Source organism: Propithecus coquereli, unplaced genomic scaffold, assembly GCF_000956105.1.
Source record: "Propithecus coquereli isolate 6110/MARCELLA unplaced genomic scaffold, Pcoq_1.0 Scaffold107, whole genome shotgun sequence".
Classification (NCBI taxonomy): Eukaryota; Metazoa; Chordata; class Mammalia; order Primates; family Indriidae; genus Propithecus; species Propithecus coquereli.
The window spans coordinates 656,220-675,839 of NW_012134636.1; the positions used below are offsets into that span (position 1 = coordinate 656,220).

Sequence of the window (19,620 nt, forward strand, 5' to 3'; positions counted from 1 at the left end):
GTCGCCGGGACTCCATGCACAGCTCACGTCTGCAGCTCAGGCTGAATGGGACCGGAGCCGGTTCTTTTAGCAGCAGACAGAGGTCTGATGGGGGACTAGGTAGACAGAGACAAGGAGGAGCGGTGACTTCTCTCCCATCCTTGCCCCCGTGAATTCGGCAGAATGGGGTCTCAGACAGAAGCAGGAGCTCATCTTCAGGGCACCCAGTCTCTGCAGCATCAGCTGGGTCTGAGTTGGCCGCCATGCCGCCCGAGGAGAGATGCAGAAATCCCAGCCTGCGGAGCACCCCCACCCCGCCCCAGACGTCAGGTCTCTGTGAATTCATTAAGAGGTTCCGAATGCCAAAGCGCCTGCTGCTCTCAGAGACCAAGGCCTGCCCTGGGCCTTGCTAAAAGAACGGGCCAACGCTATTCCCACCACATGCGTGCACACCCCTTCCCCGGAGCCTGCTCCAGCGTGATGTCTGAGCAGGGTGTTCTCACTGTGGCTCCTGGAGGCTGGAAAAGCCTCCATCTCTTTTCTCTCACCTGGGAGGCAAAGTGGGTCCCACCTGACTGGCAAGGGCCAGTCCCCCCTGTCCTGCCATCTGCGCTCGGAGGGGATGCGGTGGCTTGGGGCTCCTGTGCCCATGCTCATTCTCTGACGGAAAGACGAGGCAAAGACTGAAGGAAGCCAGTGAGGTGCGGTGCTCAAGGCAGAGCTATTGTCGCCAGGAGATCGAACCTGCGCTGGCTCAAACGCGACCTGAGGCTGGCCAGACGTGGCTCAGGGCAGCGCCCTCCGGAGGTGGCTCTGCTGACCAGGACTCTACACAGGGTCCGCACACTACAGCCCATAGGCCAAAATCTTATTTTGGTGTTCTGGCGGCCACTTATTTTTGTAAATAAAGTTTTATTGGAACACAACCATGCCCCCTTGTTTGTTTACGTATTGCCTGTGGCTGCTTTTGTGCTCAGAACTGAGTGGTCATGACAGAGGTGACATGGCCCTCAGAGCCTGAAACCAGGGCCAGCTTCAGGAACATGCAACCCATGGGGCCTGGGGCCTGGTTCCAACATCTCAAAATTTTTAATCACTTTTTAACAAGGGCCCTGCATTTTGTTTCACTCTGGACCCCTCAACTTACATAACCAGGGCTGCCTAAAATATTCACTATATTTTTACATGTGTTTACTATACATGGCCCTACTGTTTGCCCATCCCTCTGCTTTGCCAGTCCTTGGCTCCCTCTCACTCCTCTGGCCCCAGAGCCCACCCACACCCCCGCCCACACCGCAAGCCCCAGAAGGGGGAGACCTCAGACCTGCTCCAGGCCACCAAACAGCAGGGCCAGGTACCCACAGTCCAGCCAGAACCCGGCCAGACAGCATTTGCAGCTCCCGAGGCTGTTCCCGCACACCAGCCTGTCTCCTCCTCTCCACAAAGGTAGGAGCCCCAACAGTTATCACGTCCCCATTTTTATAGATGGAGACATAGTGGCCCAGAGAGGCAAAGTGTGCCCAAGGTCACACAGCCGGCCAGAAGCAGAGCTGGAGCCAACCGCACCGCTCTCCTCGGACAGCTGCTCCACAGCGGAGCCCAAGCGCTGACAGCGGTGGGGCAAATCGCAGGGGCCCCACAGGACAGCCTGGCCACCTTGGTGACACGCAGGGACCGCCAGGCCCTCTGCTCCCTCTCCTGAGGCCCGGCACCCGCGGCAGCCCCCTTTAAGGCGTGCTCAGCCTTCCAGAAGAGCTCCAGTCTTAATTTTAGCTTGGAGGCCTGCCACGGGAGGCTTTAGCCAGAGGCAGGCTGAAGTTATGTGGGACAGCTGTCAGCCGGCATGCTGGGTGGGGCCTATTTAGCTGCAGGGACACAAGTCTGGGGACACTGAACTGGTCTCTCTGCCCCAAGCACTCTCAGCCCCGGCCGGCCACACCGCTCGATCTCCTCCCACGGGTCCCCAGCTCCGCGATGATGGCCGAAGAGCACACGGACCTGGAGGCCCAGATCGTCAAGGACATTCACTTCAAGGAGATCGATCTGGTGAACCGAGACCCCAAGAACATTAACGAGGACATAGTCAAGGTAGGCTCTGCGGGCCTGCCTCGCAGCCCGAGGAGGTCAGGTTTGGGCGCTGGGCAGGGGAGGGTTTCCGCGCAGACACAGGCGGTTTCCCTGAAAAGAGACCTGTTGCTGTCTTCTCCAAATCTCCCATAACCAAGAGCAAAAACTTAGCCACGTATACACGGCTCGAGCGTTGATCGGGACAGGGAAGGCAAGTCACAAAGAAAATTCCTCCTTACTACTCTGGGGCCCTTGCCATCCACGCCTGGCCCTCGTCCTGGGAGGAATAGGAACAGGTGGCCAAGCTGGGCTCGTTTCTGTGCCAGGGGGCCTTTCTGCCATCTCCTCGGTGAGTGTGGGGCCAACCCCCAGAGGCTGGCAGCCCCTGGAGGTGCACCCACTCCCCCAGACCACTGCCCAACATCTGTCCCCCGAGGCTGGGGCTGTGTTGGGCCCTTCCCTCAGGTCCCCTCTCACCCCATGTCCTGCGGCCAGGCCGGGGCAGAGGCCACTCGGAGGGCACCCGGGGCCCTGGAAGGGAATGCTGAGAGTCGTCCAGCCTTCGGGGAGTCTCCCCATGGCCACTGCCTGAAGTTGGGCCTCTTTCTGTATCTTCCACGTCGGCAGCCCGGCTGCCCCGAGGCCCGCACTTCAATGCGACCTCCACCTGGTACCCAGAGGGATCTTTTTAAAGCAGAACTCCTCAGAGCAGGTCCCAGTCACGGACGTCAGAGTCGCTGGAGGGGCTGCTAAGGGGCAGGCGCTGGGGCCTCCCGGGCCCTGCTGGACACGCCAGAATCTCAGCCCAGTGCCGTCCAACAGGGATACAGTTACCCCACGGAATTTTAAATTTTCTAGTAGCTGCATTTAAAAAAGTAAACAACAAACAGGTGAAATTAATTTTCATGATTTTTTTATTTAACCATACATATCTAAAATAGTATCATTTCAACATATTGATATAGATCAATTATCGATGAACTATTGCACAGTTTTTCTTCATCTTCAAAACCCAATGTGTATCTTCAGCGTGCAGTACATCCCCATTTGGATGCCAAATTTTCATCAGAAATACTCGTTCTGTGCTGTATTTAGAATTCACACAGTTTACGGTTGAAAATCGATTCACATGCCCAAATTGTTCCAAACATTCTTAAAAGTTTTCCAATAATGGAATCGAGTACAAGTTTTTTATATTTTAATTAAAATTAAACAAACTTTAGAATTCTTCAGTTGCATTGGCCACATTTCAAATGCTCAACGCTCAGAGCCACGGGAGTAGCCTGTGTGGCTGAGGACTGTTCTGTCCTGTCCTGTCCCTGCAGGGGACACCTCCCCAGCCGGATAAGCCTAACCTCTCCTCGTGACTTTCCAAACCTAACACAGCTCGGTCCCAACCTGTTGCTTCTGCCTGTCTGCTCCCACCTGCCGGCACACCCACCAAAACACACCTCTGTGCTTGTGCCAGGTGTGCCCACCTCCTGTTCAGCCTTCAGGGCCCAACTCAAATGGTACCTCCTCCAGGAAGCCTTCCCCGACTCCTCCAGGCAATCAGTTGCTCCCTCCTCTGGGCCCCCTCAGAGGGGGGGCATTCCTTGGGCACTCCTCTGTAACAGCTCATGTTATGCTATATGTGCTATTTCTAGAAATCATTAGTGACTGAGACAGGGTATGTATCACGGCACAGTGTGAAAGCTGCAATGGGGAAATTAGGGAGCAAATCTCGCAAGCTGTAAAGCACTATATAAATATGAGATGTAATTAGTCAAGGTTTCTACACTGTGATCTAGCAGGAATAGTTGATTTCAAATCCAGGCTCTTTTGCCTAAAAATAATAACACTACACAAGATACCTAGGTTTTCTGAGCCTCAGTTTCCCCCTGTAAAATGGGGATAAGATCATTTACCTCCACCGGGAAACTGAATCTCAGAGCAAAGATACGCAACAGAAACATGATGTAAGGATTAAATGAGACGAGGGGTTTGCAAGTGCCTCACACAGTCCCCAGCGAGAGTGTGGCAAATGTGAGCTGAAGAGGGGCTTGCAGTCTGGGGGACAAGAGAACTAAGCCAGGAGCAGGTGTTAGGCCCAGGTGACCCTCTGGCGGGCCCTGGCGGGCTGCAGGGGGATGGAGAAGGGGACCCCACACCAGGTGAGGAGTGCAGAGGGGGTCTCGGGAGGCTCAGATCATGACGCAGGGGGACAGGCGGGACGGTGGTGGCTCTATGCAGCCGCCCCTGGGGCTGCGAGCTGTGCTCTCCTGGAGGCCTGAGCCCCAGAAAAACAGCACTCAAAGGCCAAAGAGGACACAAATAATTCTGACCAGGGGAGACCGTTATTTGGTATATTTTGGACATTCTCTGGTTTGGGGAGTTGACTTTTTCTTTCTTTTGTTTTCAACGAGTGAGAGATGAACAAGTTTAGAACTACAGGACGAGGATCATAAAACAGTCAGATAAGTACCACATACAGGTTCAAGTAGACGTCAGGTCCATGTCGCGGTCTGTTAAAGAATGAAGAAGGGGAGGAAAGAGAGGTGACCGTGGCTGGGAGGGACGGGGTGGCCTGTCTGAACAGGGCAGCCCCTGCATCCCCTGGATTTTGTCCTCAACTGGGGAAAAGACCAGCAAGAGGGACAGGAAGGCAGAGGGAGTGAGGGAGGCCCAGAGGAAGACTCAGAAGGCCCTGGCAGTGCCCTGCGTGGCACCTGTTGGGTGGCCTCACGGGTGGCAGAGCTCCTTATGGGTGAGGAGCAATGATGTGGAAAGAATGCTGGGGTAGGACCCTGCCACAGAGACCCCAGTCCTGGTCCCAGCCTCGACACTAGCTTGCTGTGTAACTCTGGAAAAATCCCTCTCCCTCTCTGGGCCTGAGTCCCGGGTATAGATAAAGGTTGAGTGGAGAAAAGGGAGACCCTGTCCCCTTCACCACCAGCCGCTCAGGCTTCACACACAGAAAGCTGAGGACGAACAGCAGGAGACAGCCCCGCTGCGTCTATGGGTTTGACCCCAGCAGAGCGGAGGCACTCGCTTTCGGTGCTGCCCTTAAACCTCGGCTAGAAAGTGAGAGCCAAAGGCAGAGGGAGAACCCTGTACGCTCCACCCAACCCGCTGCGGTCTCCAAGGTTCGGGGTGCACCCAGGGCCGTGTGGAAGGTCACGGAGGTCAGAGCTGAGGGAGTGGGCAGGGCACACCCCACTCCCTTTGCCACCCGCCGTCCTTGCCGACGTCGATTCCACAAACCATGTCCGAGTACCTGCCATGTGCCAGGCACCGTGCTGTCCCAGAGGACACAGTGACGACAGGACAGACCCGCTGTGTGCAAGTCCCGCCAGGCTGGGGCGATGGGAATGTCTGCCGAGGGTCCCCGGGGCTCCCATGAGCCAGCGGGTGCACCTGAGGACACTGCTCCCTTCACTCCCAAGCTGGGAAGGCTCGAGCCCCGCCCCATGGGTGCCTCAGGACCCAGCCCCACCCCAGAGTCCTCCCCAGTTATTTCTGAGAGTGCTCAGGGCTGACTCATCGACAGCCCTCTCTCCCCTCAACTCGCACTGAGGCACCTGGGCCCTGACACACTGACGGTTGAGCCGGAGCGTCACACAGGTCCTCTGGCTTTTGGATTCAACGCCTGTCACCTCAGGTGCTCCACGTCGGCCCTTCTGACAGGCGGGCAGACACACAGCATCCCAGCTTCTCCAGCACACCTCCGATGCACTGGTTCCACCTGCACCCGCGTCTGCACTTTCAGAAAAACAAACACCCTCCTGCTTCAGCTCAGGCTAGTACAGAGGGGTCAGCAGCCCCCAGTTCTGCCAACTCCTGCTCCCAGTTTGGGCCCATCTGGGACACCCAGTTGCACAAAGACGAAACTGATATGGTACCTCCCCCCCGAAAAAGAATCCAACCTAACGGGGAAGACTAGAATAATGAAAATACACAGAATACAGTGCTAAATGCCATAAGTTAATGCCAGATGAGGTGTCATGGGAAGTTAGGGGAGGAAGAAATTACTTTCATCTGGGAAAATCAGGATCCAGCGTTATGAGGAGGTGCAAGATGCATAATAAAAATGAGAAAAATTAAAAATGTGAGATGGAGGAACAAGGCTTTCCAAGAAGAAGAAACAGAATGAGCAAAGGTGTGGAAGCTTTTCACAACACTGGGAAGGATGTGGGACAGAGTCGCAAATGCGGGGAGTGGATACTGCCACAGCCCCTGCCTGTGTTCACAGCAGACATTACTAATGGATCATGGCACTGTCCGAGGAAGCCATGCCCCATCAGTTAGTCAAACCTGGCACGGCAGATGAAACCTCTTTTCCACTCTGTCTGTAGATGAATGAACTGTCGGGTGGGATTAGGACAGAGCATCTGAAAGGGGATTTGTGGGAGAGAAGGCAGGAAAGACAGGTTAAGGCTGGATCATGGAGGGCCGTCCAACCCACCAGTCATTCCACATTGTCAATTCCTTCCTTTTGGAAATGTTTTGCCTTCTGTCAGTGACCTCTAAGAAGGGCCATATCAGATTAATACACAGGACAGTATTATGACTTGGTGTCATGGGGACTTCTGAGTATCAAGTGGTCTAGAGGCTCTCAAAACATGGTCCGCTTTCTTGGGGAGCTTGTTAAAATGCGGATTCCTGGTCTCTGCCACCGTTAAGTTCTTATCTGGCTGAGCTGCTGAATATTTTGCACTTCCATGTTTGAGCACGAACGTCCCACATTCAAACACGTCAGATTGCCTGCAGACAAGTCCCTCTCATCCTATAGAAGACAGAGCTGGAGTCCAGAGTTATCACTTATTTTCCCTAAAGACACACTGTGTCAGTTATAAATTGCTGTGTAACAAATCATCCCAAAACTCGATGACTTAAAGCAACAACCATTTTATGATCTCTCATAGTTCTGTGGGTTGACAGGGCTCAGCTGGGCAATTCTACTGGTATCACTAGGGGCCTCCCATGCACCTGCAGTCAGATGGCAGCTGGGGCTGCAATCACCTGGGGGCTCTACTGAGCTGGGACACCCAGGATGGCTCACTCACATGCCTGGGGTATTGGCAGAGGTAGCTGGAAGGCAGGGCTCAGCTGGGATGACGATCTGCGTGTAGTTTCAGGCCTCCCCATTCACATGGCCTCTCCACCAGTCTCTAGAGCACGTACAGCAGTGGACTTCTAACTTCACTGGTCTCTAGAGCAGGGTATAAAAGTGGACTTCTCACATGGGGTCTCAGGGCCCCCAAAAGCAGAAGCTGCCAGGTCTTTTTAAGTTTAGTTCTGGAACTGGCACAGCATCCTTTCTGCCACATTCTGATGGTGAAAGTGAGTCACAGGGTAAGCCCAGACTCAAAATGGGATGAGCCTACCCAAGGACATAGACGCTGAGACTAATCAAGGGTCATCTTTGGAGACTAGCTAACCACCCACTGGAAGCTGGTGCACAGCCAAGCCTAGCCTTCACCAAGGGTATTTCTACCACGCCCATTCCGAACTGCACCAGCCTTCCTGAGGGCAGAGTCTGAGCGGGCAGGAGAGAAGGTGGGGAGGGTCAGGCAGGAGGGCAAGGGGAGCTCACAGATGCTGAGGGGCTCTTCTGGCAGGTCCTCTCTCTTCCCTTGCAGCCCTCTGTTACCTCGGTCTCTTCCCAGCTCCTTCACGTGAACCTAAGTCCTTTTGTGTTCCAGCCCAGGTGCCCTAGGTCCCCTCTTTAGGATGCTCTCGACCCCAGGCTCCAGATAACGCCCGGCCAGCTCCTCCCCCCATCAGAACTGGCCCATGCTGTGCTCTGCACCTCAGCCCCTGCTGGGGTGCATGACCCCCGATGACCCTGCGTAAGGAGATTGCAGAGGGGATTCAGACAGGCGTTTGACATCAGGCTGACTTACTTGCCACATGAAATAACAGATATAAGATACATGGCCCGGAACTGACACCCACAAGGGCCAAATGCATTGTGGGTATTACTATGGCAATCCTCAATTGTATAGAATTCTATTATGGTTATTACCAATTATTAAAAAAGAAGCAAAACTTTGCCATTTTTAAGCTGTTTTTGCAGCTATCACCTCATTTTACCTTCCTATTTTATAGGCCAATGCATCTCAAACTACCTGGGTAAAGGCCCAGTTTTATTATTATTATGCCAGGCTGTTGTACACCAATGCTGTTACAAAATACAATAAAAATTAATTACTAGAGAAATAAATTGAAAAATAGGCATGCAGAGCTAAGCTCCAATTTTTATTATTGGATTCAACAGACATAAAATCACTGCATCAAATTTCTACGAATGTTTCTAAGAATGTTTCTCAACTTCTGTAATTACTTTGTTGGGGTGGGGATGGGGGCCGCTGACTGTGGACCACCCATATGTAGCAAAGCAGCAGGCAAGGAAACTGGGACCCAGCAAAGCTAAGCCACTTGCTTGGGTCTTCCAACTCCAAAGCTAAGTCCGTGTCACTAGGGATCTTAGCCCAATCCTCTCCATGTAGAGTTGGGCAGGGGGGAAAAAAAAGCCAACTGGAAGCCCAGAGACGGACAGCACCAAGCCCCAAATCACACAGTAATGCAGTGGCCAAGTGGAGACTGGAACCATATGCCTAGCCCCTGCCAGAGCTATTTCCCGCCCACAGACATCCTATCTCGATCGGCCAGGGCCCTGGAGGCCCACGGACTGAGTCATGCAGGACTCTGGGAGGTATTTCTGACAGGCAGTGGCCACTGGCCCCCACGCATCCTCAGGCACTGCCCAGCCCTGCCGTCCGGCACCATCCCCGCCCTCTCAGACACTGCGGGGGCTGTGCTGGCTGGTTCCAGTTAATCAACTGGCTCTCTTACTGTTCCAAAAATAAATATGCCAGAGAAGGGGACGCCAGTGAATGAGCAGCCATCGTCTCCCCCTCCCCACCCTCCAGCCCCTTTCTCCAGCTGCACACGGCGCCCTGGGGCTCAGCCAATGGGAACAGCCCCCAGCCCACCACCCTGCAAGGAAAAGCCACGTCCCCTCCACTTCTGGAAAGGAATGAAGAAATGAAATCACTGTGTGTTTCTGATACACTGGCACAGCTAACCAGAGCTGCCTGAGCCGGGTCTTATAAATATCTCCCTCAAGCAGCACACAGTGGCCAAAGCTCTCTCGATGCTCAAATCCGAGTTAGGGGAACAGCTGCCTCCCCGGCCCTGCCCAGCCCTCTGATAGCACGTTTCCTGACTCAGAGAACAGAGCAGTGGCCCCACGCACAGTGCCCGAAGGCAATCCCTGGAAATAATTCAAATATTCAAATATCAGCACCAATGGCTTCCTCAAAAAAAATAATCATAATAATAATTAAAAGACACAACAGAGAGATGGTTGGGGCTGGGATTATTACGGTAAGCAGAAAGCGGGGGGAAGGAGGACTCCATCCATCTTATCAGCGTAGACTGAGACCTGCACTCGCACATTTATAACTAGGTAGGCTGGAGAATGACCTGGTGTCAACAGGATTTCTGAGACCGATTTTCATAGGAACTTCAGAGCATGTGAACAAGTGACTGCCATCGCTGAGCACCTACCACGTGCCACGCATTGTGCTAAGCATTGCCCAAGAGCTGGTGTGCCCAGCACAGAGTGAGCGCTCGATGAGTATTTGTTTGGATGGGTGGATGGGTGATGGATGGACGGGAGGACGGATGGGTCAGTGGACTGATGGATAGATGGCAGGGCATGGATGGATGGATGAATAAATGGAAGAAAAATTAACCCTATTCCTCAAAGCAACCCCATTTCACAGATGAGTAAATGAAGCTCAAAGAGGTTGAGTGATCTGCAAAGTCACTCACCCGGTCAGCAACTGCACTGGCCCATGCAGACCCAGCTTCCTGTTGAAAGAAAGCACTCTGTAGAAGCTACCAGCAGCAGCTGGCAGGTATTAGCCAGGCACTCTGAGCCAGACAGTGTTCTGAATATTTCCATCTTAATTTACTTAATCCTCTGACAACCTGGGAGGATGAAATAAATTAAGGAGACAAAGCCAGGAAAATGAGGCACAGAAAAGCTAAGTTACTTGCTCAAGTTCAGCCCTGATAAGGAGCCACACTGGACTCGAACCTCAGTCGTGTGACTTCGGAGCCAGGGCTGTCCTCTACTCTGCTGCCTCTGAGAGGACAGCCACAAATAATTAAAGAATGGAGGAATATTCTAGGATAAAGGGACAAAGCAGTGGGGCTGCCACGGGGCTGGAGAAATAGCTGGCTCTTGGAACTGGCTGGGTGGCCCTGCCCTGGGGCAGGTCTCCGGCTGACAAGGGCCAGACCTGGGAGGGGACAGCCACAGCACAGCCGGCATCTACCGTGGGGTCTGACCCCAGCTGGGGCAGCAGGAAGAGCACTGGATTAAAGACAGGATGCCTAGATTCAGTCTGGACCCCGTGAGGGCCCCGGCCAGGTTCTCCGCCCACCTGCAAGGTGAGCAGGCAGGACTGGGTGATCTGTGCGTGGGGAGGCCCCACCCTAAAGAACGGCTGCAAGAAAGAGGAGCCGCCAGGCCCTGAGCAGGAGAGGAAGAAGGGAGAGGGTCTGCTGGGACAAAGGCAGGGAGGCCACCCTCTGTCCAAACGCCTCCCCGTGCCAGCAACAGTTCCTGAGGCCACACGGTGTCTCCAGGAGCCAGGCTGTGAGGCGGCAGGGACAGGCTGGGCATTGGCCTGACAGGGGTGGGCAGGCCAGACAGGTCAGGACACCTCGACCTGCAGGCCCCAGGCCCCGAGGTTGACTGAAAGCTCCAGAGGGAAAGAAACGCACCCACGCGGTATCCTGAGTATTAGGGAAATACAATCTGGAGACCTTTCTGTTTTCTTTTTTCTATTAATTTTCTGTGATGTGGCTATGTTTTCTATAATGAAAAGTAATTTTAATAATAACTATGCACACAGAGGAGCGGACGCCATCCCCACAACCGAAGTGGGAAAGGGACCCCCGGGAGACTGATGTTTGGGCTCCGGCCCCTGTGGCCCCCGCGCCGGCCCCTCCCGTGGGTCTGATTCGTCCCTGCCGTCATCCAACCACCTTTATTTAAATGGCCTAGGAGCTCGGCTAGAAGGGAGACATCTCGGAACGGTTCAGGCATTTCTACATTTGCCGAGCACAGCAAAGAGCTCGGCGCCCTCCTGCGCCACAGGCCCCGCTGGGGATGACCCTGGGGAGCCCAGTCACTGCGCCCCGGCGTTTGTTCGGTGCTTTTCAATTGTCCAGTTGATTTCCAAGCCTTCCGTCCTTTCATCCTCGCAACCCCGCTGGAAGGTGTCACTGCGTCCATTTCACAGATGAGACCGCTCAGGCTGAGCGACGCCAAGTGGCGCTGCCTGTGAGCGGGCAGCCATGGCGACGCTTGCTGCACAGCAGGGACTCCAGGAAGGTTCCATATGTGACGTGGCCAAAAGTAGCCTCTTTTTAAAAGTCCACTGATGATTTTTTCCCACTTTCCGAATGGGGCTTCGGTGCCTTCATCCGTGGGATGTGTGAACTCGAGTGTGAACTGGGCGCCCAAAGGAGGGACAGGCTGGGTGGGGTCGGTTGGGAGGGGAGAGGAAGGTCACCATGGGACTCCGGTGAAACAAATTCGGCCTCGTCCACCGGGTCCTCCGGGCCGGCTCAGCCACACTCGGACACCAGATACCCTTATTGGCCAGGGAGGCTCACCCCGGGGACTGCATGGCCCTCTTTGCCAAGTGCCAGAATAGCTCATGCACCTCTCCCCATCCCGCCACCACCACCCTGGACCAGGCGCCACCCACAACGGCTCCCAGCTGGTCCCCCACACCCGTCCTCACTCCCAGCCCTGCCACGACCCCAACTGCAACAGCCGGAACGAGTTGCTCAAAACCCAGATTTAACTGAGCCGCCACCCATGCAAAAGCTTCCAAGGGCCCATCGCACTGAGGCCGGCCAGCCTCCCCTCTCCAGCCTCAGCCTGGCCACTCTGGGCTAGCACTCGGCCTTCCGGAAGCACCTGCATGTCCCTGAGCCCACGCTGTGTCTCCCCTCAGCTCTTGGCAGTCACTGCTTCTGCCCTGATCCCTTTCCCGGCCCACAACTCGCACCACCTGGCCGCCTTCAGGTACCCGTAAACTGTGGGGGTAGGGACTGTGCTGACCACTGGCCTACCCACGGGTGCTCAGCAAGTCTTCGCAGGACAGGTGTGACCGTCCGACACCCTTAGGATCAGAAAGAGAATTTGAAAGCGGTGGCTCTGGCACCGCCTCTAACTTACTGCTGGCTTTAAGCAAGTCGCTCGACTTCTGGGGCCTGTGTGTCCATCCGTAAGGTGAGGGGTTGGACGGGTCTCTGTTGTGCTGACCAGCATGGCCCAGGGACCAGTGGCATCACTGGGGAACGCATCAGAAATGCAGGGCCTCGGGCCCCACTCCAGACCCGCAGGGCCAGAGTCCCGGGGATGGGGTCCAGCTGCCAGGATGTAACAAGCCGTCCAGCAGGTTCTGGGAAGTGGGTAGACGCGTGAGTTGAGGATTCCCCATCCCGCCCCTGCAGGTGGATTTCGAAGACGTGATCGCGGAGCCCGTGGGCACCTACAGCTTCGACGGCGTGTGGAAGGTGAGCTACACCACCTTCACCGTGTCCAAGTACTGGTGCTACCGCCTGTTGTCCACGCTGCTGGGTGTCCCGCTGGCCCTGCTCTGGGGCTTCCTGTTCGCCTGCATCTCCTTCTGCCACATCTGGGCGGTGGTGCCCTGCATCAAGAGCTACCTGATCGAGATCCAGTGCATCAGCCACATCTACTCGCTCTGCATCCGCACCTTCTGCAACCCGCTCTTTGCCGCCCTGGGCCAGATGTGCAGCAGCATCAAGGTCATGCTGCGGAAGGAGGTCTAAGGCCAGGGGACGATGAGGGTGATGGGGCAGGGACGTCAGGCCAGGCTAGCCCCCGCTACTGCTCCACAGGGCCAGCGAAGAGCTCAATCTCTTTAGGGACTGCTCAATTTTCCCCCACGATGGGAGCACACGGCGTAGGAAAGCCAGAAAGAACACACAGCCCAGCCAGAGGCCCGGCCCCACCGCGGTGCCCCACGAGCGGCGTGAGGGCGGGCCGTTTGCTAAGAGGCAGCTATTGCAAGTCTTTGCGCTCACTTGTACTGTGACAGCATCAGCCAGCACTCAGTCCCCGCCCCAGGGTCGACCCGTCCACGTCCACCCAGGAAGTGGCCAGTGACTGTTGTCATTAGGTGGGTGGCTGCAATAAAGGGTTTCGGCTGCATTTGGGGAACGCTGTGTTTTGTTTGTGTCTGGAAGGTTGGTGTGTGTCCTCACCAGCTCCGAAAATGTCTCACTGTCCTGAGAAACAGAAACCTGGAAAGCTGGTTGCCTCTTCACTTGGTCAAATCCAAGGACCAGGACACAGATGGTTTTTCCTTGAGACTCAACTTGTTTTGGGAATCTGCCCGCCACGTTCCTTGGGAGATTACGTCCCAACGACTTCTGTTGCCTCCGAGCCCACTAATGGGCCCCAAGGGAGGAAAACGGCCCTTGTGCTGGCAGAGGCGGTGACCCTCCCCGGGTACCACAGAGGGCAGGGCCTGGGTTCAAACCTCCCTGAACCTCCCCTTTGGCTCACCAGACACTGAGCCCCTGCCATGCCCAGCACTGCCACTTGGCACGTGTATACTTTCAGCCCTAAGGTCTGATGTGTGCACGTGTGGACTGGCTGTGGGAATAAAAAGCACTAGAAAGCGGCATGTGCCACCTCCTCCCTCCTCCGACAAATACACACACACACACACACACACACACACACACACACACACACACACACACAACAACCCAGCAAGCACTCTTACATTGGGAAAGGGCTGCCTTTCCCAAGTGTGTTATCCAGAATTTAGTCCTCAATAAAAAGGGGGGCAGGTTAGCATCTGTGGTCAAATTCATTTAGAAATACTGTATATTTCTCTCAGAGATTTTCAATATACATTGGCATATTAAAGGCTCTGACAAGTCCTGCAGCAGAGAAACCTGTTTAGACCAGTACTCCCAATCCTATCTAACCTTTTCTTGTTTTCTTTTCATGCAACACCCGTTTAAGTCCCTTATAATTAAGGGTCCACAGCACTTTTCAGGTTTTCAGAAGCACCATCTCAATCAAGGCCACAGCCCAGTGGTCTTGAGGGGCAGTGCGGTGGACAGACCACACATGCATTGCGAGCAGGACACAGGCAGCTTTGGTCCTAGTCCTGCTTCTGCCCCTTCTCTGCCACAATTTATGCTCATCCATAAAATGACCTCTAATGTCTATTTCAGCTGTAAAATTTTACCTGTTCGGGTTTTTTCTAACGTCTTATGTAAATTTCAAACAGAGAAAAGTTGAATAGGTTTTCAGTGAACAACTATATTTACATCTGGGCTCTACAGTTAACATTTTGCTACTCTTGCCTTCTCGCATCTTCATCACTCTATCCATCCCTCTGTCCTCCAATCTCATCTTTCTTTATTCATTTTAAATTACATTGCAGGCATCAGTACGTTTTACCCCTAAACGCTTCATCGCTCATCCCTTGTTTCTGCAGATGAGAAAGTTACAGCCCAGAGAGGTCAGCAGACTGGACAAAGGGCACCCAGCAGGCCAGCACTAGCCCTGTGGCCTGAGCCCACTGCCTGTGATCTCCCCAGGCTCTTCCACGTTCTCGAGTGGGCTCGCGGGGCACAGGCTCCTCCTGCTGACAAGGGTCAAAGCTGGCGTTACTCACATCCCCCTCGAAGGGGCTGCCTTTTCAAACATCTCTTGAAATCATGAGGCCATCGTTCCAGACTTGGAATCTTGGGCTATACAGAGATGTTCGCCCTCTCGGCATCTGCTACAAGCGGATTTGACTACCGCTCCCATTTTCCAAGCTCGCTCTCTCTCCCTAAGGGCAGACCACGGCAGGTGCTCAGGTACCCGTGAAGTTCACAGAACTGGAGACAGGACACACATTTGAGATGCCCGGACGTCCGAGGACTTCTGCTCCCTCCAGGAGTCCCCTGACAAGCACATTGGGGGTGTAACAAGCACGGGCCCAGGGCAGGAGGGTGGAACCCACTTGCTCTCACACACCCCACACGGATCACCAGGGACTCCCGGTTAAAAGGAGGTTCTGGGGCTCCAGCTCCCAAGGCCGCCTCAATAGTAGAGCCCAGGAATCTGCATTTTAACACAAGCTCATTTGTGATTCTGCAGGTGGCCCCCAAGTGCCCCTTCACGGTAACAGTCTAGAATCCTGTTATCCACAGAGTTGGACCACGGCACACAGAGGGTTCCAGGATATCACACAAAAAGGTTGTTGCTGGGCCTTAGAGCATCTTCCCACAGAACTCTGACAAATGAGCGCACCTGTGACTACAGAGCAGGGGACCAGGTCGCCCTCTTGCCCCCGCCATAGTTCATGTGCCTCTGTCATAACCAAGCAGACAGCTCTGAAGCCCCGCAGGGCAACGGGAGGACTCTACGAGCCACCAGATACAGTCGCTGTTGTTGGGAGGGAGAACAAGGGCAAAGCGACGTGTGGAAAACATGGTTCTTAGGTGCACCTTGTATCAGGCAGCTAACGAAGCGACACCTCACGATGCCACATCAGTCACCAACGGGCACAGTGCACAGGGGCGCCACAGTCGCCACCGTAGAGCAAAATCAAGGCGTTCACATTTTGTGTTGGGCAGTGTTTCATTGCAACTGAATACAAAAAAGGTGAAGCACTTTCAAACCCCGATCTTCATAAAAGGCAGCCTGCATTGCCTCTTGTGTTTCCTGCAGTGGCAACACACAGACTCATTCCGAAAGGAGACCAAGTACGTGACAGACCTTTTTCCCAGGCCCTAAAGAAACAAGGCTCAGAGGCTACAGTCACTTTTGATGATCAGAACAATGAGACATTCCAGAAGAACATCTGCATGTTCCAATATGGGCACCTCCAGCCACGTGCATGGCTTGTAAACAGGTCTGGAACTGTAGGGAAGGTCGGCTGGCGTGGGGTCCGGGGGAGGAGGCCAGGAGCCACTGAGCTCTAGGTAGCGTTGTGGACCCTGCACTCATTCATTCTACTAGGCTGTGGTTGGGCAGAGTCTAGGGGACAGTGAAAATATTCTCAAGGAGCAGCTGGAGAGGTGAGGGGCATATATCCATGGTGCTGTTGAAGTCAAATGCCACGTATTTGCCATAAAACACAGACTCCTGTGCCATAATGGGACCCAAAGTACCAGCCAGAGCTTTCACGTGAAGAGAATGACAAAAGTGTCCCAGTCAGTTCTGATGGCCCAAGAACCTCACAACCCCAGGGTTCCCAGGAAGGCTGTGTCCCAGTCAGAAAACCTAATGTGAGTTGCTGTCCCCTTCATCCCTAGTGGCCTCCGTCGGCTGCTAGGAGAGCAACTTCCCTGAGAGCAGCAGCGACCCGGGCATCTCTGGCTGGTAAGCGGCTTAGCACAGATGCCTACAGACCCCAGCGTTTCCACCCACAGGGCCCTGGCGGTCCAGTACTTGGGCATAGAGGCCGCAAAGCAGCATCCTGTTAGCTTCCCAGACAGCAAAGACTGGCTGGTGCTGATGCTCTAGTGCATGTCCCAGCAGCACCGTGCAAAGCCTCCAAGTCCAGAAATGATACCGTCTTCAGTCTCCAGTTAACGCTGAAGACCTTCACTAAATTCAGTGCACATCTCTCTTCTCCCAGAACATCGAGACCACGCTAGCTCATTCTAGTGTGTGTGTGTCTGCTGTAGCATGGAGGAAGAAGGAGGCGTACTCTAAAGAGAGAAAGTGGACCCATGGCTTTTGACAAGTGCTCCTGCTGTATCTCAGGAAGTCCAAAAATGTGTCTGGAAATTTAAAAGGTGCCCCAGAGTGTACTAAGCTGGCCAGTCCCTGACAGAAAACCTCTGATCAATAGTGCCCTGTATTTAATGACTAAAGATATTTCTTAGACACGGTTGTGTCCTACCCTCAAGGCTGAGAGGACGTTTGGGAGCAGGTTTACCAGGTAAGAAAAAGCTCCAAGCCCCTTGCTGAATGCTACTCTAAACAAAAGGTAACAGTCTGCCGCTCCAGGGGAGCACTGTGCCTTTGCTGAAGCAAGACGGGGGCAGCATCACTGCTGTTACTTTTGCCCAAAATGGAAACACCACCTCTTGCAGAAAAACTGAGTAAGAAAACCACAGGACCCCTCTGAAGTGGTGAATCGGAGAGAAACTAAAGCTCCGAGAGGTAAGAGATTCCAAGGAATTCATCCACCAAACCAATATTCTCTGAATGCACCTGTTAAACATTTTTTATTTTTCATTTTTTAAGTGTACAATTCAGTGTTTCTTAGTATTCTCAAAATTGTGTGCCATCACCACTGATTCCAGAACATTTTCATCACCCAAAAAAGAAACCCCATACCCTTAGCAGTCATTCCCATTTCCAACAGCCCCCAGCCCCTGGCAAACACTAATCTATATTCTGTCTCTAAAGATTTGTCTGTACTGGACATTTCATATAAATGGGATCAGACAGTATGTGGCCTTTTGCAACTGGCTTCCTTCGCTTAGCATGTTTTCAAGGTTCATCCATGTAGTAGCTTCATTTCTTCTTACAGCTGAATAATGTTCCACTGCCTGGTCATAACACATTTTGTTTCCCACTCATCAGCTGATCGACATTTGGGCTGTTTCCACTCTGGGGCCATTATAACTCACGGTGCTATGGACATCAGCACACGTTTTTGTGTATATGTATGTTTTCATTTATCTTGAGTAAATACCCAGCAGTGGCATTTCTGGGTCACATGGTAATTCCATATTTAATGTTTTGAGGAACTGTCGAACTGTTTTCCGAAAGGCCGTACCATTTACCTTCCCACCAGCAGTTTGTGAGGGCCTCCAGTTTCTCTGCCTCCTCACCGCACTTGCTATTCCCATCTGTTTGATTTCAGCCATCCTAGTGGGTGTGCAGTGGACTCTCATCGTGATTTCAATTTGCATTTCCTAGAGAATTATAATACCGAGCATCTCTTCTGTGCTTCTTGGCCATTTGTATATCTTCTTTGGAAAAATGTCTACTTAAATCTTTTGCCCATTTTTAATTGGTTTATTTTTCTTTTTATCATTGTGTTGTAAGAGTTATTTACATATTCTAGAGACAAGTCTCTTATTAGGTATAAGATTTGCAAACATCTTTTCCCATTCTGTCGGTTGGCGTTTCATTTTCCTGATAGCATCCTTTGAATCACAAAAGCTTTATATTTTGATTACGTCCAGCTGATCTATTTTTCCTTCGGTTGTTTGTGTCTGTGGTGTCATATCTAAGAAGCCACTGCCTAACCTAAGGTTACAAAGATTTATGCCTATGTTTCCTTCTCAGAATTTTAGTTTTAGCTCTTACATGTAGGTCTTTGATGCACTTTGAGTTAGTTTTTGTATATGGTGTGAGGGAAGTGAAGTTTAACGCCACTCTCTGGCATGTGCATATCCAGTTGTCCCAGCACCGTTTGTGGAAAAGACTGTTCTTTCCCCAGTGACTCATCTTGGTGCCCACGTCAAAAATCAACTGATCATAAATGTAGGTGTTCATATCTGACTTTATTCTATTCCATTGCTCTAGATGTCTATCCTTGACATCATGTTTTGATTATCGTAGCCTTATAGTAAGTTCTGAAATCAGGAAGTATGAATCCACCAACCTTGTTCTTCTTTTTCAAGGTTTATTGACTATTCTGGATCCCTCGCATTTCCTCACAAATTTTAGGACCAGCTTATCCATTTCTGCAAAGAAGCTGGCTAGGATTCTAACAAGGATTGCACTGACTGTGTATCAGGACAGTATTGACCTCTGAACAATATTAAGTCTCTGATCCATGAACACAGGATGTCTTCCTATTTATTTAAGTCTTCTTTAATTTCTTTCAATAATATGTTGTAGTTCTCAGGGTACAAGTCTTGTACTTCTTTTGTTATATTTTTTTCTTATCTATCCTTTCTGATGCTATTATGAATGGAATTATTCCTTAATTTCATTCTCATATTGTTCGTTACTAGTGTAAAGAAATACAATTGATTTTTGTATATTGATCTTGCATCCTGCAACCTTGCTGATCTTGTTTATTAGTTCTAATGAGGGTGTGTGTGTGTGTGTGTGTGTGTGTGTGTGTGAATTCCTAGGATTTTCCATATACAAAACGACATTGTCATCACAAATAGTTTTACTTCTTCCTTTCCAATCTGGATGTTTTTCATTTCTTTTTCTTTGCTTCTTAAACAATAGCTTCTTAACTGGTTCCCTGTGCCAGATGGTCTTATAGGATAATCTGCAGCTCCTAGGGCTACCCTCCGACAAGCTGGTCCCCAAGGGCACTAGGATTTGCCCACTCAAAGGCAAAGGCACCATCCTCCCCAGCGGAGATCCCATTCCCGCTCCTTACCCCAAGCCCAGAATACTGGGATTCCTGACCCAATTGGTCACCGATCTTATTTTACCACCTTTCACAAGATCCTAGAATAAAGGAGTAAAAAGATAGTGGAGTGACATTACAGGTCCAAGGGGAAAAAATAACCCACCCATTGCCCAGGGTAGCAGTG

The 19,620-nt window shown here is 52.4% G+C and overlaps 1 protein-coding gene across 1 annotated transcript; it reads left to right on the forward strand.

Annotated features, from left to right (window-relative positions):
- The first annotated feature begins 1,885 nt into the window (after positions 1-1,885).
- On the forward strand, positions 1,886-13,082 carry CAV3 (caveolin 3). The gene is made up of 2 exons (XM_012646686.1): positions 1,886-2,067; positions 12,574-13,082. The coding sequence occupies exons 1-2, from the start codon at positions 1,954-1,956 to the stop codon at positions 12,913-12,915; spliced, it is 456 nt and encodes a 151-aa protein (XP_012502140.1). The 5' UTR covers positions 1,886-1,953; the 3' UTR covers positions 12,916-13,082.
- Positions 13,083-19,620: the final 6,538 nt, after the last annotated feature.